Below are 24,273 nucleotides of genomic sequence, written 5' to 3'. Positions count from 1 at the left end.
TCGCCAATGCATTTGCGTTAATTAAAATACAATTTAATTGACGTATTTTGAGGTTTACTCACCTTTTGAAACACACTATTATTATGAGCATGACTGTACATGTACAGTTATGTATGCATGTATATATACATAACTATCCAGAAAAATACTTAATTAAAAGCCTTGAAAGTACAATAAAATGCAGAAACAATATAAATACTACAACAAAGAGAAATAACTTGCTAGTTATTCATTGGTAAAACTTAATCCGTGGTTGCTTATGCTAAGAATGTGTCTTACTCTGCCATGGTTTACTCACTATTGAACGGTAAATACATTACTCTGTTCTGATCCACCTGTTCAGTGTTTGAACAGGTGGAAGGTTGCATGTTCTGTTTATTCTTTATTATATTTTCTCTAAAGTTTACAGACATTAATGTTTAATGATTGAATTCTGTGAGTGATTGAAAACTGAAGTCAAATCCTGTTTGAGCGTACGATCAACAGGATTTTTCCATGTAGCTTTTATTTTGAAATGATTTGTAGGAAGAACTCAGTTGTGACGTAGTAACATCCTGTTTGGCTTTCCAATGTGATTTTGGAGAGCGGGAAGAATTATGAGGACAGCAGAAAGAATATGAACACTTTGTATTAGCAACCTTTACCTACTTGAGAATATTTATTTTATTAACAAACGTTAGTTACTAAACATTAGAAACGGCTGTCATAAGTGAAGGTAAAGGTGCCAAAAATCTAGTATTAGCTTTTCAGACAGTTGTTCAGGTCATATCTTATTTCAGGTTGGTGGCAGCAGGTAATATTTAAATAAGTTTGGCCAAAGTGCTTTAGAATACTTAATACCTTATCTGTGTATGGACTTTGAGGTTGTGAGCTGATGAATGGCAATAATTGGACGTAGACTTTGTCGTGTTCTTGTTGCTGATGATATTTTAAAGCGGATGTTCTCTGTTCTAAAGAAACATGGCCTCTCCTGTGGAGTACACCATCGGGGGAGTGAAGGTTCACTTCCCCTGCAAGGCGTATCCATCCCAGCTAGCCATGATGAATTCTGTAAGTCAACTCAGATTAAAGGGAATCTTAACGTCCATACTGTCATCTGTCATATTCACCAGTTAGCTGCTTTAGCACGGCAGCAGTATAGGGTCTGAATCTCAGTGTTGGACTTGTTTCATTTTCGTCACCACTTGGGCCACGGCAGGAACAGTTTTCTCATGCCAAAAAGATCCCGTGTGTGAATCCCCACTTTTCTATGTAGAGTTTGCATATTCTCCTTGTGGTCTTCTCTGGTACTGCTCACATTCCAGAACCTACAGCAGCACTGAGTGTGTGTGAATGGTTGTTTCTCCTGTATGTATCAGTGTTGCCTTGTGACAAACTGTCCTACATGTATTCTTATTCTTAATGACTGCTAAGGATAAGCACAGGCTAGAGTTGGATGGATGTAAGTGACCGAATAGTTCTGTTCTAAGAAGCTTCAGAACATTTTAGTCATACGCTGCATGTGTGGATATTGTAATGATTGCTGGATGTAAAATGATGTGATAGACTGGGCCTGCAGTTGTCTTTTTGCTTTGGTCTACATTGTGTCATTATTTTTGCAGATCATGCGAGCGTTGAACTACGGACAGCACTGTTTGTTGGAGAGCCCCACGGGCAGCGGTAAAAGTCTGGCCTTGCTCTGCTCTGCCCTGGGCTGGCAGCAGGCTCAGATGGGTAAGGCTGCATGTGTTTTCAGCAGACAAACCCACTTTCAGTGTCAGTATCAAAATGGTAATATAATGATACCTTCTGATTAATCAAGAATGTTTTTATTCCATTTCTTTTTGTAATACGTTATCTTCATCTACTGAATTTAGCTTTCTTTACTTATTAATTAACATAATTGATTACATAACATGTTATTATTGTTTTGTTTGAATAAATTAACACAGAACATTGCAAAATTATTCATACCAAATTAACTTTGTCAGTGTGTCATTATGATTGCATGTGATACACAGTAGAATGTAGTTCAGCAGGGTCAAGCTCAAATTGTGGCACATCTGCTGTTGGCCGCCAGGCAGCTTACAGCTTCTGTAACAGTTGCCACGGTTTCGGTGGCAGATTGAGTGTGAAAAGATATATTTCGAACAAATCAATTAAAAATAGAGAATAAATACACATACGTACATACACACATACAGCTGGCACTGATTTGGTGTGGCTTCTGTGACAGATGTCATGACCTTTGTGGCAGATGTAGGGCAAGTGAGACATTAATTGAACAGTTCAAGGAGTCTTAATACTTTTGCTTGATATTCTCTCTGAGTTTTAGACTGCAAATATTTGCTTTCCATAGCCAGACCATAAGGTCTTCCATATGGCCCATCATGCTACCTGACAGCATAAAGTCTTGTATTGTTTTGTCAGCTAAAGTGAAAGAAGGAGGAGGTCATCCTGGAGACAGAAGCCAGTCAGATAAAGATGTGGGCGACTGCAAGAAGTCAGAACCTCCCAGCCCGTGTCCCTGTGTGTGCCACAGAGAAGCAGCCCAGTCTGCTGTGGTGGACCTCACTGAGTCACCCTGCAAAGAGACGGCCCAGCCATCGCACACAGCATCAGAAGACGGTCAGTGGCCCATTGATAACTTTTGATACAATTTCAGGCTTGTTTCATGTAACTGTTTGATTTCTCTGATTTCTACTTTTTTTTTTTTGACCCAATGGGAACATGCTGACAGCTAAATCAGTCATAAAGATGACCACAGTTGCAGGGTCTTATGTGTAGTTTTCTTTCTTCATGGTATCCATGTCTTCACGAGTGGTCTACTTTCTGTGTTTTAGTGCCACTACCAGGTGAGTCTCAAGCTAAAAGCCCGTCTTTAGCATCCCGTCTGTCGGAGAAAGTCCAGGCCTCTCTAGACCCCGACTGCAATAAAGATGAGGACTTCAGACCAGACAGGAAGCGCATCCGTACTGCAGAGTACAAGGTGCTGTGTATCCTCAGACATTTGCCCTGAATTTAATGTATTCATATAGGGGTCTTTAAGCTTGGTCCCCAGAGCGCTCTGTCCTTGCTTTACTCATTTTGCTATTGGCACACATTTGATTCAGTGAACTGATCTTTAGTAAATTTCTACAGAACTTGCATGATGAGGAGGGAATGTAATTGTTTGACTCAGGTGTGCTGGACAGTGGACCCCCAGGACAAGGGCTGGAGTCAGTGCTGGAGTTTTATACTGTCAGAATCCTAAAAATTATTTTATGAAATTATGTAAATATCACCTCTGGTGCACAACAACAAAAAAAAAGAAACAAACCCTTCCCCCCCAGAATTTACACAACTATTAAGTGAGCATGTTTCAATAACTTGAAGCACTTCTTTTCTGAATAAGTCTCAGTCTCTCTTTTAACATCACAAGGGAAACCAAATGTAATCAAACTATGAAGCATCATTGGTTCTTTACTTTATCTCTTAAAAGTCTATACTAGAAATTCTCTAGTAAAAAGAGAATTGATGCCACGGCGTTTTTTTTCTTTGTTGAAATAAAATGAAGACTTCCCCTCTATTGCATAAACATTCACAAATAATACACTGTAATGTTCTCATCTTCAGGAAGATTTCATGCTGATGAAGTAAAAGATTAATTGATTATCAGGCACCTTTACAATAGCAACTAATTACTCTTTTGGTGGAAATGGCTCATGATTTGGGGATTAAAGGTGAGTCTGAAGGTTACAGGGAAGGGTGGGAATAACTCAAAAATAGTCCAAATAGTTTGGATATATTTTCTTTCCTTCTTTTGGTGCGTTCACACCAAACACGTTTTGAGCGTCAGATGTGTCAGGTTTACATTCAAAGTCTATGTGGAGGCGCGTTGAGGGCCGTTGCGCATTTTGAGCATCTAGCGCGGCGCAATTTGAACCATTTGGAGTGTTTTGACCGTTTGACACGTCAAGCACGTCCAATGCTCCACATAGACTTTGAATGTAAGCCAGATGCACGGTACTGAAAAGGTTGGGGACCACTGTCTTAGAGCATGAATGGAAAAGCAATGTTTGACCTGTTTTGCCTCCGTTTGTGGTGTGATTGAGTAAGATAAAGATTAAATAATCGAGATATTAACATTCATGAAAAATCTTTACAATAATCTGACTTTGTAGCAGAAAGATTTTCAGCATTAGAGATGCTGCATGAACTGACTAGTAAATACATTATTGCAAATGTCCATTAGGGAGCTCCATAGAATACAGATAACTGGTCTATTTTGTTTACCTTTCCAATGAATAAATAATTTGCAAAATTCTTCAAAAAAAATCGTACTTGTATATTGAAGTCAAATTCTTTTTTTGCTTTTCAGAGCCATAAAAGGCAGCGCACACAACAAGGCGTCATATTCATTGATGATGAACCTGATTTGGAGAGTGAAACATCTGGTCCTCAGAGCTGGAAAACTGCCTCAACCCACCAGGCAGCCGGTTTGTCCTCATCATGCAGTGTAAGTACATTTCACACCAGGATAGAATGTCTTCAGTGTAACGGGCCACAAAACCATTGCAGCATTTCTCTCTTTTCTAAACGTATTATTAGTCATTTTGCTCAACTTTACAAGCTAATTTATGTGAAATAGATTGGTGCTTTTTTTCCCTTTCCTCTCCATTACCCGCTCTTTCATAAAGCTTTAAGGATCCAATCTGTTGTTCAGTAAGTGCTGTGAGTGCGGTTCAGCTTTATTTAGTGCTTTTTCACATTATGCTGTGCATTTGTTGTGACCACTGCACTGCCCTTCCTAGCATCTTGTTACTATGAAGTACTTGTATGATCAGTAAGGGCAGGCATCTTGAGCAAATCTCTAAAATGTCCCAGCATGCACTTCTTTGTTGCTATGTAATGGGTCACCCTTAGCCGTCAGTAACTTCAGCTGACTTTTCCTTGAATGACGTGTCGGAATGTTTCCTGTGGGAAAAGATCCAGTACAGATGCCTCTGCACGCGTTACCAAATACTAGCATGAAACACACCCTCCTTCATTCTCCGTTCATGGCAATCTGAGTGATGAAGGATGTTTGTATGTTGAGGCTAAAACTGTCGCACATTAAAGGATCTGCAGCTGATTTAGATTTAATGAACTTCCTATCCTGATATATTTTGTCAGCAAAATTTCAGGATTACAATTAAGAATGACCACTAGGTGGTGGTATGCTCCACAAATTCAACATGAAATGTTCAAACTTGATCAAGCTTTAGATGAAAAATGATGAATTGGATTAAAAGTTTTAAGTTAGAATTAAAAAATAAAGTATGAGATATTACCTTCAGATAAAGCTGATTAACTATTATTATTAGTTTTCTTAAAAGAAATTCATAATTATGATTTTTTTATGTTCAGAAGAGAGTTTTGACAAGATGCCTCTAAAAAAATAATAATTTAAATAGTTGCTGCACAAAATGCTGCCTTTACATTTTACAAGAAGGGCTGGTTGGTTTCTGTATTTTTGAGCTCCTGAACAGCATTTTTGTGACAACTAAAACATTCTTCCTATCTGTGTGTCACACTGCAGCCTGCCAGCTGTCAATGTTAAGTGTCTTGTAGGTTTTTATCACATTGCTAACATTTTACAACTGTGCTTCTCATTTATGTTAATGGTTTTATTTAAATGCAGGTGGTTGATAATGTAGTATTTAAAAAAAAATCCAAGTTCATCATCCCGAATGCTTGTTTTCACAGTTTACTTTTGATAATTAGTAGTGTTTCTCTTGGTCATTTTGTGAAATTTTCATATTTTCTTTATATTATTCACATTTATACATTGCATTACTTAGAGGCTATGCCACACTCTCTGATAAGATGAGGGATGATATTCATGCTAAAGCAGCAACAAATAGCACAATATTCAAAACAAATTGGAACAAAAAAGAAGGTCTCACTGCCATCATCCTAATCATTTGTAAAATAATTAATTAGAAAAAGATTGATCTTTCTTTCTTATGTTTTACAAGTAGTTTAATTTGCTTGATTGTTTGAAAAATGGAAACAGATATTAGTCAGTACAGTTGGTAGGACACAGACACAAACCAGTGGAGGCAAAAAAATCAGAATAGTTGAGTGAGAAATAGATGTAACCACATTCAGGTGTTTCCTGCAAATAATGGGATCCAGTTCAATGGTGAATCATCGATGCCAGATTATAGAATCTGACTGACGGATTATTATCAGAGTTCATTGATTGGCTACACCTGGAACAATGTTTTGGATAAAATATTAAGTCTGCACTTCTTTTAAATTTCCCCATTGTAGTTTTTTTTAGTTATCATACTTTTCACAGCTGCTTTTTTAGTTTGGGCCATTTTCACTGAAATAAGAAATGGCAGATTTATTGAAAGATGAATTTAAATGCTCTGGTTCTTGTCTCTCTCTGCCACCCTCTGTTACATTCTTACTGCTGTTCTTTCAAAAGAACAGGCTTGAATTCTTTTGAATTCAAGCAATACGACTCATTTAAATAAATTGAAATGTGTTTTTATGCATCCTGTTTTATTGCAATATTTGTAACTTGCTGTTTGTTTTTTGTTGTTTCATCATTCTTTTTACTTCAAACTGACCTGCACTCTACCTGAAAATGTAATTCTTTGCCTCCTATATAAACCACATATGATCTGAGTCATCCAGGGAATGAAAATTTATATAAATATTTTAACATTTGAACCTGTTTTCAGTTGTAGTAGCAGCTGAATCAGATCTATCCAGAAACATAATGTTCTGAGAGGATCTGTGATGTGGTTTCTGGTTTGGGTTCAGAAGTAATCCTGATCCAGACTAAAGCAAGTTCGTCATGATCTCCTGCTGCTCGTAGTTGACGGGGTGCTCTGCCTCCCACACCAGCGCCTCAGCCTGCCACAGCTGTGGAGCTTGGAACGAGAGCTCTGGATAGTCGGATGTGGAAAAAGAGGAGGAGGGAAAGTGAAGTCGAAAAAGCGCGTTTGTCTCTAGTTTCACTTTAGCTACATGACCCGGACTGCTTTGTCCCACGAGCGCTGACTGATGGCCTGAATGGGGCCCTTTGAAGCAAGCTCCAGTTTTAATTAAGAGGGTTTGCCTCACTTGGGCTGCTGATCTGTGAAAGCCACAGGGATAAATATTGAATGGGGTTCACCCGCTGGTTACTGCGCCCGAGGGATAAACAGGTGCTTCGGAGGGCAGATATTTGCCAGGGCCCCTACCTGTGTTGTGTGGTCATATCTGGAGAAGGGGTGTTGGGTAACAGGTCTTCCAAGGTAGTGCCTATTGAAGCCCACCCTTTATTGGAATGAATTCCAAGCCCTCGAAAGCTGTGGAATGAGGAGCATATTGGTGTCCAGTCAGAGGCGCCAGCAGTGCCTAGGTGATCCGCTGCCTGTGGCCCCTTGGTTCCTTGTGACCGGCCCCTCTGGAGTGTGAGATTTCCATCTCTCAGGTGTTGGCCAGGAGTGGAGCAACAAAGAGCTACCTGTGAACATTCTGAGGTGTTCAGTAACACCACTGACCTCTGTTCTGTCAGTTCCACAAGCAGTATGCTTACACTTGGCAACGTGTGTGTGGGTGCGCGTGTGTGTGTGTGAGAGAGAGACAAGAATACCCCCAGTATACCAGCAGTTTTAAAGCCAAGAACAGCGTGGTGTGTTTGTGTTACTATAAAGCATTCTGTTTGAGCGGCAGCAGGAGAACCGTTCTGCAGCTTTGTGTTTTCCTGCTCTGCCAGTTGTCTGCGTTCTTCTCAAAGGGGTGTCTGCTTGGGACTCCGGGGCCACGCTTGAGACCTTGTCTTGGCATCTCGTGAAGCAACCGCGTAAAAAGATACTCTTGTGTCAGCTGTTTCCTGCTGCAGCTCCTGACAAGGGCCTCTATTCATCAAGATGCCCCTCTACGCTGCCCTAAGCTCCCCATCCTCCCCCTACCTGCCAATGAATAAGTAATTATTGGCCATCTTGGTGCAGGATATTTGGATAGCTCTATTTAATGTGGCGGCAGCAGGTAAGGTGATCGGGCCTTAGGCCCAGGCTGTGGAGCGTAACTGTTTCAGAGAATGGTAACTTGAACTGGTGTTGGGGCCCTGAGCACCTCTATTTGTTTTTCACATGGGCTGAGGGCTCGTTATCCCCCTTAGTTCTGAGAGGCAGCTCTCCAAGAGCGCTATCTGGCCTACACTTCACCACAGATTGTCATTTTTGATGGGCGAACATTCTTGGAAAATCTGAGCCACTGGGTAACTGGAGCTTCTTGTATGTCATCAGAAGTGTTACTTTCTGATCCCCTTGATAAGTAGCAAAGCCAGTACCAATGCATGACATCACATACCATTCATTCTTGTGTGGAATCGCTCTTGTCATTATGGAAGACCTATCAATGTGTTGGCTAAAATAGGGAGATATGTTTACTTGTTATAAACATAAATGAGCTGCAGCTAACAATTATTTTAGTATTAGATTATTCAACTGATTATTTTGAGGATTTATTGATAAATTGGATAAATAATTGTTATATTCTGCAGATTTTCATTTAACCACTTATACTTATTTTAAGCAATATTAGAAATACATAAGAACATTCAAATAATTTAGTTATTTTATTAAAAATATAAACCTTTTATTACCCAAGTGCAAAAACAACTTTAGTGAACACTTTATCATTTGTAACAAAATCTGCAGCTAAATAAATCCATCTAACATCAACATCAGCAGCTATTTCTGCTGGACTGAACATCAAAATAGTGTAGAACTGACTGACTTGCATAGGGAGAGCAAGTCAGTCACTGCTCTCCCTATGCATTGAATGGAGTAGAATAGAATAGAAGTACTTTATTCATCCCAGCAGGGAAATTACTTTGCAGTTACAGCATAGAGACAAGACACAATGACACTACCACAGAGTAGTAGTAGTAGATAAAATAAAAAATAAAATAAAATATAAAAAGCTATGAATTGTGAAAATATAAAATGCTGTTAATATAAAAAGCAACTTAGAGCAGTCCTTGCAAAGATTCAAAAAAATGCAGATATGTATATTTAAATATACTGTATGTACAGCAAGTGTGCCACAGTGCAGTGCTATGACAGGCACCTAATGTTCTACACCTCAAATTAACTGCCGCTTCCTACTACCGTTACAGAAGCTCGTACCGCTGCGTGCCCCCTCACACTATACATATCAAAACATGCGGCTCGATCCCGTGAGGGGAGCTATTACTTTTGTTGGCATTTCGAGTAACTATGGCGACATAATTAACAAAAAACGAGCCAAATTCAACTCAAAACAAATGTCTAACTGTCACAAAACAGTGTCAGTTAGACTCAAAATAGACATAGAATTTAGTCTGCCCGTCTGAGCTGCTCTTTAGAACCACAGTGATGGCAGAATGTCAGAACTACAGACATGGTGGAACACTCAGTTCTACTCCGTTTGTGTTTTATTTACCATTGTCATAGCAACTGAACTAATGGGCTCAGGGAGGAAAAAGAGCGATGGTGGGTCTAGTTAGCTGAGATATAAACTTACTGTACAGGAGCTGTTGCGGTCTGTTTTTTTGTACAGATTGCTTAATACCAGATTAATATACCGTCAGTTATCAGCTATGAAAGAAACGGTTCTGAACGTTGTTGTTTAGATCATTTTTACGTCATGAGTTGAATCTGTTTAGCTATATTGTGTTTTTCTGTGAACTTGTTGGTGTACAGATAAAAACCCCCAAATATATTGTATATTGTTTATGCAGGTAACAAATGGGGATTATTCTGAGACTTAAGTGTGTGACATAAGCTGTACCTTTGTATTAAAGGATAAAACATCAGCAATTTAAGCTGTATTTTATAGAAATCGTGTTAGAAATAGCGCTATGATCATTTTGGGACAGATATCTACTCCCATTTGAACAGTCTGGTTTTGCGCACATGATTCAATGCATAGTAATGGCGCCTGCAGGAGCATCACTAGCTGCAGGAGAAATCCTACAACCGCTAAAATCTGATACCACTTAATTTTTGTTTGCATTTTTTGAAGAAGGAAGTTGTGCTGGTCTTCTTTAGAAGTTTTGTGTCAATAGTTCTTGGTGCAGCGCCACCACAGGCGAAGGGGGGAACAGGTTTTTCAGTTGTCAGTTGGATCGTTTGACACAGTTCCGTGTGAAAGAGAACCGCACCAACTGAAAATGTAATAAATGTTGCAGTTTTGGTCCCCAATCGAACCAAATATACGGACTATCAGGTGTGGAAACACCCTTATTGTGTTTTTTTTGACTGTGTCAGAGTGAAGAAACTATGGTGTAATGTGATCAGACATTGCTGTCAATTAACAGTAAAGACCACCAGGGAAGAAAACATAATTTTCTTCTGACTTCTTTAGTGAATGTTTTACCACTGTTTAATGTTTGTGTACTTTTTCTGTTACTTTCCAGTCTATGTTAGTTTGTGTTTGTTTAAAGTACATGCAACCAATGCCAGATATTGTTCCTAAATATGCTATTTGTGAAAACCGATTCACCTTCAAACAGTCAGGAATTTAGAATAGCTATTCCTGTGAATAACTGAACAGTCAAAGACTGCACCACTTAAGAGCTTGACACATTAGCAGTATCAGTTTCATAAGCTCTACACTTTACCTGTGAGCAGGGAAAAAGAACTCACTTCATCACTGGACAACCAATTATAAAGCAGCTAGATTTTCTCAGTCACCACAATGGTGGCCTATCATCTTTCAGACCTAGCAAAGGTCACCTGGTGGTGAGTGACAGGATGTTTTCTATGTACGGATACAAATTCTTTATTCTTCTCAGTGTGTTTTTTTCTCAAAAGAGTATACAAGACATTCTGTCAGACTGTCTGTTCATGCCATGAACAATGTTGCTGTGTCGGTACCATTTGTATTATAATTCCCAGGGAAAGTCGCCATACTTTCAGTTTATTTATGTTTTAGCCACAATGTGCTGCAGCATTCTCTTTGATATCTATGCCCTTTCAAGGAAAAAGTTTATGAGAATTTGGAATTACCTGGAATCAGTCCAGACAAAATTATTTTGAGCTAGTTGTTAAAGCATCAGTATAAAGGCAAGCAAGGCCAGACTTCAGAAACGTAATTAAGTTTAGGGATGAAATGATGTATCGTGATGTATTAATTATTAAAATAATTGTCAACTAATTTAGTGATCAGTTAATTGTTTACTGAAGTTAATAGACTAGAAAAGGTAATTTACTGACAGAACAACTAGCTTCTGTGATCTGACAAAAACTGGTTAACCCAGAGTAGTTTGGCTGTAGGCGAGGCTGAAACACAGATGTGACTTGGAAACTGGTTACAGTAACATCACTGACATTAGTACACCTTATTGGCTTTTCAGCAGAGTACAGAAGTAGTGACGACTACAGAATCACATGTGAGACAGAAAAATATATGTAAAATGAATTAAAACTTGTCTTATTGTATAATTTTACATTAAAGAAATATGTTTACTGTATCATCTCACATCTCCTCTGCTATGTGTAATTCAGCAGGGCACAGGTTTATGCCAGCCAATTTAGGGACAGCTGTGGAGTCAGTATCACAAATGGAAAATACAAAGTTTGCACTGACAGGGATTCATTTGGCTTACACAGAAGTTGTTTATTTTGTTTTTTATTTCTTTAAGAGCATTTTGATTGTTAGCTCATTTAATATTGTAGATGTTTTTGAGCACTTGATAAAATTGGACAATAAAATGCAACTGTATTATTGTGAAAATTCTTAACAAAAATATGACTGAATTTTGTAACTGTTTTCAATTGTAGGCAATCATTGAGCAAATATACAAACTCAGTCCATAAACTACAATATGACTGAAAAGTAAATTTTTTAGTTATTCCATCACCAGGGGTAAGACGTTATGTAGCTTAATTAGACGACTGACGTTTTATCATCTTTACTCTTAAAATGTTTAATACCTGGTAAAAAGTTATTTTCAAAAAGTACTTTTAATCTGATGAGTCTCATCAGGACATATGTACTAATTTATTGAATAAGATTGTATGGCATTCACATTTAAGTTTTGGCATTATTCTTAGCACAAAAAAGAAGATGAGTTGGACCTGTTTGTCCTGCAAATGCTGTGACATTTGCTGTAACGCTGGTATTCTATAGAATTAACAGAAAATAAAATGAAACTATGTTGAACTCAAACTATAACCTGTTAGAAATCAGTGTTTTTCTCTGTCCAGTCCTCCGAACCCTGCTCCCGCTGCCCGTGTGCATCAGTCAAAGACAACTTGAAGAACAAGGACAAAGACAAAGATGGCAGCAAGAAGATTCCAAAGATTTTTTTTGGCACACGAACCCATAAGCAGATAACTCAGATTGCTCATGAGCTGAAGCGCACCGTTTATTCCGGAGTGCACATGACTATCCTTTCCAGCAGAGATCACACCTGTGTCAACCCAGACGTGGCGCCGCATTTCAACCGCAACGAACGCTGCAAGGATCTGCTGGAGGCCAAAGATGTAAGGAAGGAGTCATGCACACACACACATGCCTACATACACACATATAGTAACAACTCCAGGGTCATTACTATATGCTAGTCTATCATCTTCATAAAAACGGTTAAAGACTCACGATGTGTTCAGAACAAGGTTATTATAATTAACTAAAACTAAGCTGAAACTGAGAACATTTTTAACTGAAATAAATGAAAACAGTAATTAATGGGAAAAAACTCAAATTAACTGGATCTATATCATGCATTTACAAAACTAAAACATACTGAAATTATAGATCTAATATCCTTCAGTCTTGTTTTTATGAATTGAATTATGAATGAATTAGCCTTTCGTACTGATGTGAAATAAATCTCACCACCCACCACCGCTACACTAGCAGTTTACGTCAGCTGTTGGCAAATTACTGCACTCCACAATCCTCCTGGTGACACTTGCACCAATTGGCAAAATGGCGACAGCAAAAGTTGGGAGAAAACACCTGACTCAGTTGGTTGTTCAACAACAATTCCATACATTTTTTGAAAATGGTATCTTCTGTTGAGTGTTTATCACAGTACAATACTTTGGTTAATTTTTAGGTGCAGAATTAAAAAAGTCAAAGTATGAAAAAGCTAAGACTACTACTGTAACTGATAAAAACTAAAACTGAAAAAAAATTAACTACTAAAAATTAGCGAACATTTTCTAAAAACTGGTTAAAATGTAACAAAGTCACAACAAAATAAAAATAATGAAAATCCTAAAACTATTATTACCCTGGTTCACAATAGAGTGTTTTTTTTATTGTATCAGGAGATAGATGCACTTTCTTGACTGTGCACTCAGGTTAGAGTGAACTGTGGAGCTCATAGCCTCAGAGAAATTTTGTACAATTGAGCCACACGACAACTTTTGACACCCTAGAATGTCAAAAGCCATTTTTCTGAGACATGATACACTTGTAACCCCCTACTGTCCTGAAGTTCAGGCGCCTACTGTAATGAGAACAATTACGCTGTCAATGGAGGTGTTCACCTTCCAAGGCAATTGTCTGACTTTGTCATGAAAAGAGTGGCCCAGAAATAACCCCCATTTGGAGAAGTTGTCACCGACACCCTGTATCTCCTCAGGGTCTGGTGCAGTCGTTGTCATGTTAGCAGGCCGTACGGACACACAGCAGTTCCGCTGCTTGTTTTCAGGCTCCTCTTCGCTCAGAGCTCTTCTGGACATCCTAACAGTAGCTGAGGGCTGTTAATCCCCCATCAACAGATCCTGTTTTGCCATGCAGACAGGGTTCAGTGTCACTATTCCCATGTGGTACGTCGTTTAGAGAAGAAGACAGTTTCATCCTCTGTGATTGTTGATCTGAAATTGTGTACAGTGTTTTTGTGACAGTGACACCTCAAGCTGTTAAATTCATAAAGTTCTGGGTGAGAGACCTCTGCTGGCAGTAATTAGGACCTGGTACATTAGATGTTGCTTCTTCACATTGCTTCACCATTCTCTACATGAATGTTTGGATGTGTTACTCCAAACAACACATCCATATTGGAATATTAATATAGTTAGTGATAATGGATGTAAAGTAAGATCCAAACTTGTGATTTATTTAATAGCTCCACTTATCACTCAGTGTTATGCTTGCTTGTACAGATTTATTTAAAAAATGTAAAGATATTCTCTTGGGCAAAGTTACTTCAGTTTTAGTGTTAATCTCTTCTAAATTAAGTTAAGTTCAAAATACTTGAGCCTAAGTGGAAATTAAATGTTGTTGTAACTTATATCAACCAATTATATTGAGAGTCATTGTTAATGGTGATATTGTGGGCAGTAAAGTTCTCCAGTAGCAGTCAGTCTTGCCACAAAACTAAAATAGCCTCTGACTGATGACTGTTTCTGTTTGACAGTCTCATTGCTGTCATCAATAGTTTAATATCCAGGCAGCAGAGATAATACTCCACAGTAACATGTCCTGAATTACACCATAAGTTGTTGACAAGCTCTGCTAATCTACCTCATTTGCTTTTCCTCCTTAAATCTCTGTCTGACTGTATGGCTGGAAAGATGGACAGAGAGATGAAGTTGGGAACTTGATGTTTGCCCATTATGATCAATTATGCATCACATATGTCTAAAAGTAAGAAGAAAAAATCCCTCCAGTTGTTCAACTTTCAACACCAGAGGAAATAACCATCCAAACCTGCAATTCCTCAAAGAAAAAAACAAACAAAGTCGACAAAAAAATCAGAACTAACATAACAGAGCAACTCCAACATGCTACCCCCATGAGTGAAAAAATTCTAGAATCTTGGAAATCAGAAATAGTTGCTGACTCGATACAACGGTTAGTTTATTGCTGTTGGGTCAGCTCTAACAGCAACCATGGCAAAGAGCAGATCCACAGAGGAACTGTGGTCAGTACTAAAATAATAGGAGGAACCAACTTCACCTGTACTCATAGCCTTGCTAAAAACTTTGATACTTTACAACAGCATAGTGTTTACCACATTTTATTTGTTCACTTGCACTATTTTAGGCATCATAAAAAACATTGTTTTCATTTGTTAACTGGTAGTTATTGCTTGTTTTTGGTTTAATTTCTTGCCCAGGTGTTACAGTTTGTCAAAAACAAAGCAAGATGTAAAACTTTTGTTTAAAACCACATTTTTCTTTTATTTCAACATGCTCGTATTGTTGACCTTCAGGGAAGGTCATGCAGGTTCTACCATGGTGTGCAGAAGATGCGGGACCAGCACACCCTGCAGTGGGTCCATGGGCTGCGTGAAGCCTGGGACATCGAAGACCTGGTGTCTCTGGGGAAAAGGCTCCGATCCTGCTCTTACTATGCTGCTCGGGAACTTATGCAGGATGCCTCTATCATCTTTTGTCCGTATAACTACTTGCTGGATCCAATGATCAGAGAGAGTGTGAGTTCCAATGGAAATGAACAGTGGAAGAACCATGAAGGCTGCAGATCAAGAACTCCTCATCACATCCTAACATATAATCAGTTCTGTTCTTATTTTTAATATTTCTGGAGCAGATGGAAATTGACCTGGAGGGGCAGATCTTGGTGCTGGATGAGGCCCATAACATAGAAGACTGTGCAAGGGAAAGCGCCAGCTACACCTTAGAGCTCAGCAGCCTGCAGACGACCAAAGATGAACTGGACGGCATGGTCCACAGTAACATTAGGCGCTCCAAGCACGAGTCTCTCAGGAACTTCTGCTACGCCCTGATCAAGTCAGTGTTTGAGGGAAACGTACCATTTTCTCTTTCTCAGAACCTGAGTTTTATTCAGAGTTTTCTGTTGTTAACCCAGCTGGATTCAAGAGAGCCAGGTGCTGCTGTCTGAACGAGGGTTTGAGAGTGCCTGCAAAGTCTGGAGTGGAAAGGATATACTGACCGTTTTCCACAGCTTGGGTGTCACATTTGACACCTTCTGTAATATGAAGGTAAAAAAAAACTACAGTTGCTGAATTTAAAGACCTCTTATGCTTCCTTGAACAATTTAGGGTGGGTCTATGTGCTACACAAACATGTTCATTACAGTTTTTGCACAAAATCATTTTATTTTAAAGCATTTTGAGATGTTATTGTGATGTTAGTCTGGTTAGTTCTGCCTATTTTGAGCTCCTTTCAGAATGAGCCTCCTGTCACTTTACATCCAAAGAAGCTACTGAAGGCCACGATTTCCACCTCAATGTTTACACAGTTATGAAAATAACTGCTAGCAGATGCGCAACTTTGAGTGGCTTTGCGATCAATCAGCCACTGATCATTATCAGCCGATATGTGATCGTGTTAGCCGACCACTGTTTAATGTTACTGATCACGAAAACCAATCAGTACAAAAACCCAGCAGAGGCCCTGTGTACAGCGTATCGCCTCCCCTTCTTTCACAGTGAGCAAGCGTGCTGCAGCCAATCCTGAACAATGTCGAGTGGAACCGTTGCGCTCTGAGAGTGATGTGAAGTTTGCATCTTGGAAAAATACCTCAAGGGAAATGCATGTCAAAACGCAGCAACCCAATGAATTTAATGCCACATTTAGAAAACGAGCATTTGATGGTATATCAAAGCTGAGTTCAGAAAAAAAGACAAGAGAAACAATTAAAGTACCCCACAACTGTCAACAATGAGCTTAACAATCAGAAGGCTGAGCAAATAACTCAAAAAATAATTACATTTATTGGACTAGATGACCAGCCTTTCTGAGGGGTAGAAGACGCTGGTTTCCATCAAGTGCTCTCGCTGTTGGACTCCTGCCACGCGCTATTGGGGCGCAATATTTCACAGAACTAGCAGGCAGATTCCTACCAGGCAGTGGACTCTCACATCAAATGTCTCCTTAAAGCTGCAGCATCCATCCATTATCTTACACCTTTGATTTAGTAACACTTAGGATTGTTTATTTTAATGCAACCTGCATTTGACTTTGAATGATTTCTTTTTCAAATAAATTTTATTTTATTTTATTTATTTAACTTTCTGTATAACTTAGGCTGTTGAGAGCCTGTATCACTGGTAGATTTTTTAAATTGTCTTTTTGATTGTGTTGTGCCTGCAAGTTTTTTGTATGTTTTTGTCTAAATTAAGGTGATTTTCTAGTTCCTTTTTGCCAGATCACATGGCCGAAAGCATTTATACCTAAACCAACAAACAGCCAATTCATCAAATTGGTGTCAGTGGTTGGCAGTGATCGGCCCTCATGGGTGATCTGTATCTGTGTTGGCTGCAAAAAAAACCCTGATTGGAGTATCAATAGCAATTATTCAACCATACATCTTTGAAAAGCAGACGTAGAGACTCCTGCACAATCGACAAGAATGCAGCAAGTGGTTTCTGGACGGTAAAACCAGCTGACAAAACACCCTGGGTTGCTAGGTGATGGACTGGGTTTTGATGGGGTTGCTATGTGATGGGCTGGGCTTCAAAGCCCACTGGCTTTGAAGTGCACTGCAGTGCAGCTTGGTGCACTGCTAGGTGAGGAGCAGTGCCTGCTGATTTGTGATGTTACATTCCGGAGGTTTTGAAAGTTGAGATTTTTCAGACACCAAAAAACTGGCTGATTATTTTTTTTAAAGGCTAAGCCTATTTTTAGAAGCAGTAGAAACACAAATGAAAGTATAAGAACTTGCAAATTGTGAATTTTGCCTAATAAGTCTCCTTTGAGAGTGCATTAGAAGTTGAAAGTTTAAGCTCTTTGGAGCAGCTTAGATTAATTGCGCTACTGTATTTCTGAGACAGCAAAACCTGGCATCTGTGTTGGAGAAGGAGGAGCGTGTTGGTTTGGTTAACGGCAAGGAGGACATGGTGCAGGTCCCAATTATCAGCGCATCTACAGCAACTGTCCTGAAAAACCTCTTCATGGTGTTGGATTTTCTCTACAGGGACAGCTGCCGGTGAGAGACCAAACTTTGACATTTTTGAAGTCCTTTGTGTTTCTTTGGTAGCTGGTCGATCAGGAGGTTTTCCTTTGTCTGCAGGTTTGCTGAGGACTACCGCATTGCATTGCAGAGGAGCTATGCCTGGACCAATCAGGTCCCGCCTGACGTTCCTGATGCCCAGGGCTTTTTGGTCCGGCCTCGCCACCGAAACCGTCAAAATGCACGGGTCAAAACGGAAGTTCTCACGTTGAGTTTCTGGTGTCTCAACCCTGCTGTGGTGAGATGTTTGACATGTAAACAGAGGGTGTTATTGCTGACCTTAAGAAATATGCTGATTTCAATGGCAATAAGAATGTCTGTTTCCCTGTTTTTTTGTTATTAAATAAAATAGAACTCTGAATTTGTTTTTATTATTTTCAGGCTTTCTCTGACCTCAGTGGGTCAGTGCACAGTATTGTGCTGACATCAGGAACACTGTCCCCTATGGGCTCCTTCTCCTCTGAACTTGGGGTAAAATTCACCATCCAGTTGGAAGCCAACCATGTGATCAACAAATCCCAGGTTAATGAGATTTTGGTACCTGTTCTGACATGTGATCATGAATAAAGCAGTGTTTGTTTGTTTTTACATGGAAACCTATTAACACTACTTGATTAAACTGACTCCAGAGATAATTGCAAGACTTATTTTTTTTGCCAAGTACATTTTTTGCCCAGTAGATATCACAATGTCTCCAAGTGATAAAAAACCTAGGCCGAATAAGAAGATAGTGTGCCTTGCTTAAGAATTCCTTTGAACTTTGTTTCAACCAGAATATATAGTATATGTTTTATTGGGTTGTTTGTGACAGACCAACAGAAAGTAGTTCTAACATGGATGGAAAAGGAAACCAGCTTGTTTTTTAAAATTGTTTACAAGTGCAATTAAAATTTTTTTTATCTCAGATGTTATCATAGTGTACCCAATTTCTGATTTTAATACAATTTTTGTTACTTCCTTTTCTTTAAAAAAATTACTAATGATAATGAAAATATCTTCAAAAGCATGATTTTATTTCAGTCATCCCTTCTGGAAGTTGATCTGAATTCAAAGTCCAAATATATAAATTCTGTATAATATACTTATGAAACCAGATGGTAGGTCCTGGGTGTGCTGACATCGCTCTGAACTGTGGAAATCCAAAAAAATGCATGGTTGGAGAAAAAGAAAATCCAGATTTTTACAAAAATTAAATCTTCACAAACAAAAAATGGATATCAAAAGTATTTGCCACTGTTGCACATATGGAAACTGAAAATGTTGCCAATTTTACTTTGGAAAGTAATTCAGGCTAAATCAGACTGGGTGGAGAGTTTCTGAACATCAATTATTATGTCTTGCCACTGATGCTGTTGCATTTAGTTCTGGACTTTAACTAGGCCATTCCACCACACAAAGAAAATTTAATTTGGCTGGCTTTTCACCCACTGTTTTCTGTTGTGCTTAGGTGTGGGTGGGCACTGTTGGTGCAGGACCCCAAGGCCGAAAACTCTGCGCCACCTTTCAGCACGCTGAAACATTTGCCTTCCAGGATGAGGTGGGGGATTTGCTGCTTCATGTCTGCCGGGTCATGGTCAAAGGCGTGCTCTGCTTTCTGCCTTCCTACAAGGTAAACACACCAGCAAAACATTCTTAGCTTAAAGATAAGATATAGAAATCTAATTAGAAAAAGATGGACAATAAACCAGACTGTAATGGACTACTATCAGCCCCTTAACACCTTGCAGCATCTGCTTGAAAGGGGCAAGGGACTTAAATATTGTATTTACTGTAAGAGAGAGGATGCATCAGATGCAACTGATCAGAAATCAACATTGACATATTTATTTCTGTTTTGAATGTTTACTACAAATAATACTTATTCTATGTCTGTTCCAAAAGTTTAAGAATTGACTTGTTTTTTGTAAAATACCTTGAGAAATCATGCTGTGAATTAGAGCTAAACTGAATTTAATTGAACTGATAAAACAAGTGGAGCTTTAATTTTAAGCTAGTTGCTTTTTCAGAGATTTGACTATTAGATAATCACTATGGTGTTATCTATTTTCTGTTTCTATCTTTATGCAATATCTGCCCATGATCTTTTCTTAAATAATTTAAGCTGGTGGTTCAGTTTGTTTTAATATCACTGCTAGGTCTTACCACTAGGAGGAGGAAGAGACCACACATTAATAATTTTGCTGCAACAAAGCACTTAGGTCAGGCAGCATAATGGTATGCTGCTGGATATAACATACATTAACAATCTAATTTTTTAAGCACAACCATATTTAAAAATTAATAGTTTTAAAAGAGCCAAACCTGAACTTTATTGGATTTGTTTGCCTTGCTAAAGTTCAACACTATCACGTTATAATAGAGTCTTCCTGATCAATAGAGGTACTTGTCAGGGACTTGTTAAATGACATCATTCTGACAGAACTGTATCCTCTTTCAGTTAATGAGGACACATCTTAGTGCACACTCATAGACACTTTGTCCCCTTTGTTTGTTGCGGCCTTAACCTCATGAATAATGAATGTTCTCTGTAGCTCAGTTGTCACTCTTGTTTAGTGAAGGCCAAATGGATTTCATATGTTGTATGAATTTGTCCAAAAAATCACATTGCATATGCAGTGTAATTAAGTAGCATATATCATTTTATGTATTTAATATATGTAAATGTAAAGTTGTTGATGGTGCTGATGTATCGTTCTCCTATGATGAGTCATACAGAGACGTGCGTTTTGCACATGGCAGGTTTTAGTTTGGCCTTTGGCATGTTTTCATGTCTCATCTTGGACCAGTATTTCTGTGTGTCTCGTCCAGTGATCACTGGTTTGATTCGTCTGCAGTCTTTGCTTGCTATCAGGTTGCATTCTCCAACAGCTTATGATACCATCATGTAAACAGCAAGGGAAAGCTAAGACTCAGGTTTGTGTTGTTTTCCCCTTTTACCTCCCTTTTGTCAGGCCGCAGTACCAGCCAAGCAGCATCTATGAGCCGTGGGATGGTTTTTTTTGTCTATTATTGATATTCATGTAGAAGTCTTTCCCTTCTCTATGCTGGTTCATAAATATTTAATCTGCAGTCAGCTCTTAAAGATAAGGAGATGAGGGAATATGAAGGGCTGGGTATTAATTGGAGCCCATGGAGGCCTTGGTGGTGCCACAGAGTCCCGTCTGCCTCTTGCTGTGTGTGGTTGTGTGCAGGCAGTGGACATAGAGATGGTAAGACATCTCAAGACAATTCTATTCACTACATTGAAGTGATGAGTATCAGCTCCATCCACACAGCTACCTCTGCAGTAGGCAGAGGACATAGAGATGAATGGGTTTTGGGGTCATTTGTGTTTTGTTGTTCTATTCTCATTAATCGTGACACTGTTGCAGTGCCTCTAAATATAGGCAAATTCTAAATCTATTAGGCATTACCTATACATGCAAAGTTCTACAATCCTGCTAACATTCCTGCAGTTATAGTCATGGACTTGCTATCCCAAAAGTTTAAATCTGTTCTGCTTTTGCGGTACTTTAGTCTAAGCAGTAAATGTCTATAAAACCACAGCGTACTCAGCCGTCCAGCCTTAGCCACCAAAAGAAAAGACCAATGCTTCACAAAGTAAAGAGGGTGTTACGGTTAATTAAGAAAAGCAGGCTTTTGTAGAAGTAGAGGCATGAAGGGGAATACAAGATGCTTTTAAAGGAGATAGAGATAAGGGCCATTAAAGAAGTCGCCTCCCTGTCTGTGTGAAGAAGTGTCCGGCGCCTGGGCTCCACTGAGCTCGTGTCAAATCAAAGTCAAACTGGAATGCACGCTGCTCACCCACCAGCATGCACATCCAGAGACTGCAGCTGCACCTCTAATAATGTCTTAAATCAGGGTAGATGCTTTTTCTGTTTTTAGAGCAAATTAGATTGATAGATCACTTTGCCCAGTGTAAATTATCTCTGTTGATGTTAGAGCTGAGCTGACGTTTTATTTGACTTTTTACCATGGAAACTTTGGATGGTTTTACAGTTGTTTGGGAAGGCTGGCATTTTCAGACTTTAAAAGCACTTATTAAAGGAACTAGAGTAATCTGTTTGTTACTTTTTAAAAGAGTTGTTTTTTTCAGCAAGCTTTGAATGTACTAGACAACGAGAATAACAACCATTTCTGGTTGACATCTAAATATCTAAAATCTCCTGTTTTAGATATTTGAAAATGTCTTTTTTAAGAACTCTACTTAGAATTTGAAATAAATCTTTCTAGACTTCTGTCTGTGAGCAGTTATTAAACACTGGTAATAGGGACTGAGGTTACGTCACACTGTGTGAGAAAGGATTGGCTGTAAAACTGGTTTTTAGCATCTTAGTTTTGTGGTTATTGCAATTGGCATAGTTAGGAATACTAACTGAAAATGGCCAACTTAGAGTTAAGAGTTATTTGAGGTTTAAAAGCTTGGTGTGAAAATGGTCTGGTTGCAGTAACCAGATGATTTTCCCGTGCATCTCTCTCCTACAATCCCACATCAAGGAGTCTGCTGGTTATTAATCATTTAATACAATCACTTCTAATGCTCAAAGTGAAGTGACTAATTCCAGCCCAGAATAATCCTAATGGAATTACATGCTCTGTTCAACTTTCAGCTTGAGACCAAAAAGCCAATCACAAAAGCCATCCATAACTTATTCACAAAACAGTTGCACATGTTTCTTCATATGTCACCTCTAACTCTTTTGATAATTGGTCCTATCAGAACAATCCTGAAAATGAAAGTGCAAAATGCAAATAAGCAATTTATAACTGCTTATAAACTACATGTTTGGTGTAGTTGGCAGTACACAGTATACTGGAAATGTATTATTAATATTTTTGTACACAGTATCACAAAAAGCTGCTACGACTGCAATAAACATTAGCTAATTATAAAAATTTCATGCATTAAGTATGTCTGGCAGTAATGTGTTTGATAATGCTTGTTATTGAATGTAGCAGCACATTTTACGTTGGCCTTAAAATGTTCTATGTTTCAAAAACTTTTCAGTTAAGGTGGGAATTTGTTTTGTCTTTTTCAGTAGCTGGAGATCCAGCTGACTAACTGGAATTTTATGTCTCCAACGAACCCAAAGCTGTTAGTTTGTCTGTTTTTAAAATTATTATCTGCTCATGTAATTATTGCTAGCCACATTACAATTAGCTACCAAGATTACTGGATGTTTTCCTCATTGTAATCCCTTGCTTGGCATTCGAATTGGATATTGGAACGTAAACTCCAGCTGCAGTAGTCTAAATTTTAAATGCAAGACAGGTTCCCATTTTTTTTATTCTGTGTCTGAAGATGGGAATGCCATAACTGGAACTTTGCATAAGTGTTCACAACAAACAGACAACCCCCCAGCCTGCACTTTATGGATCGAGTTTTTCTGATCACCACTTGCAGCAACACTGCCTGACTGTAAGTAGACAAAACATTATGTTGCCGCAAAAAATAAAAGAAAATAGAAATAAATCAAATAAAATCAACATGTTGCGTGGCTATGAGGCGAGTGCAAAAGGTGCTCACCCACCAATGTTCCCCTTCTAACCAGGAACACATCCATAAACATTCTCAGAGCAGATGCAGAGCCTCGTGCTAGGGAGCGTGTTGAGATACAAACGCAATATCATTCTTTGTGAAGAATGATATATCTTCACAAAGACATATCATTCTCACTGCATGCTCCCACCTATGAAAGCACAACTGTGGGTTAAATTTGCGCTTCACCTAGAGCTGTGCAAGCAGAGCAAACGCAGTGGTTTTTAAACTTGACTCATACCCAAATGTAGAATTCTCCAGAGAAACATGCGTCCTCACAGGGGGTTGATATAAATATCGTGTGCTGTTTCAGTGAAAGCAGGCACGTGCGATCCACGCCGAGATAAACTTCAGAGATCCAGCCGCAGTAGCGTGCTAGGCGGCCAATGTGCAGAGGCGTCAGCAGAGTAATTGGTGCAGTGTGATTGAATCATGTATTTTTTATTTATTAATTTATTTATTTGACTTTAGGTTAAATATCTGGTATTTGAATCATGCCTCACTCTCTGCTACAATTGGAACATTTCAACAGTTTGTCAGCTGCTTGTCAGCTGTTTGTCAGAGAGAACAAGATTTTTTTTATTTTATACAAATGTCAAGGATTCACACATTTCCACGCCAAAATGTTCTCTGGAAAAATCATATCACAATCTTATTTTTCTCTGCTCGGAATATAAACCCCATAGTCAGAGGCAACCTGTAAAGAAGGGAACTGTGAGAAGATGGTCACAGGAAGCTGAAGAAGCCCTACAGTGTTGTTTTGAGGCTGCAGACTGGATTGCTCTGTGTCAGCCACATGGAGAGGACATCAATGTGTGTGTGAGATTGATTATTAACTTCTGTGTGGACAA

The 24,273-nt window shown here is 38.8% G+C and overlaps 1 protein-coding gene across 4 annotated transcripts in view; it reads left to right on the top strand.

Moving 5' to 3' along the window:
• Positions 1–579: 579 nt before the first annotated feature.
• The window catches only part of brip1 (BRCA1 interacting protein C-terminal helicase 1), a 41,841-nt gene continuing 18,147 nt past the window's right edge, over positions 580–24,273 (top strand). For 3 of the 4 annotated variants that reach the window (XM_023350695.1, XM_023350696.1, XM_023350693.1), the window contains exons 1-14: positions 580–793; positions 957–1,050; positions 1,602–1,713; positions 2,410–2,607; positions 2,823–2,968; positions 4,340–4,477; positions 12,198–12,476; positions 15,161–15,382; positions 15,499–15,698; positions 15,778–15,910; positions 17,705–17,859; positions 17,944–18,121; positions 18,265–18,405; positions 19,331–19,492. In XM_023350695.1, the coding sequence (XP_023206463.1) occupies positions 961–1,050; positions 1,602–1,713; positions 2,410–2,607; positions 2,823–2,968; positions 4,340–4,477; positions 12,198–12,476; positions 15,161–15,382; positions 15,499–15,698; positions 15,778–15,910; positions 17,705–17,859; positions 17,944–18,121; positions 18,265–18,405; positions 19,331–19,492 (2,154 nt within the window). In that variant the 5' untranslated portion in view covers positions 580–793; positions 957–960. The remainder of the gene's footprint in view (positions 794–956; positions 1,051–1,601; positions 1,714–2,409; positions 2,608–2,822; positions 2,969–4,339; positions 4,478–12,197; positions 12,477–15,160; positions 15,383–15,498; positions 15,699–15,777; positions 15,911–17,704; positions 17,860–17,943; positions 18,122–18,264; positions 18,406–19,330; positions 19,493–24,273) is intronic. The other variant, XM_023350694.1, reaches the window with a different exon arrangement.

Source organism: Xiphophorus maculatus, chromosome 18, assembly GCF_002775205.1.
Source record: "Xiphophorus maculatus strain JP 163 A chromosome 18, X_maculatus-5.0-male, whole genome shotgun sequence".
In the NCBI taxonomy this organism is placed as follows: Eukaryota; Metazoa; Chordata; class Actinopteri; order Cyprinodontiformes; family Poeciliidae; genus Xiphophorus; species Xiphophorus maculatus.
This window is presented reverse-complemented; position numbering and strand designations above follow the sequence as displayed.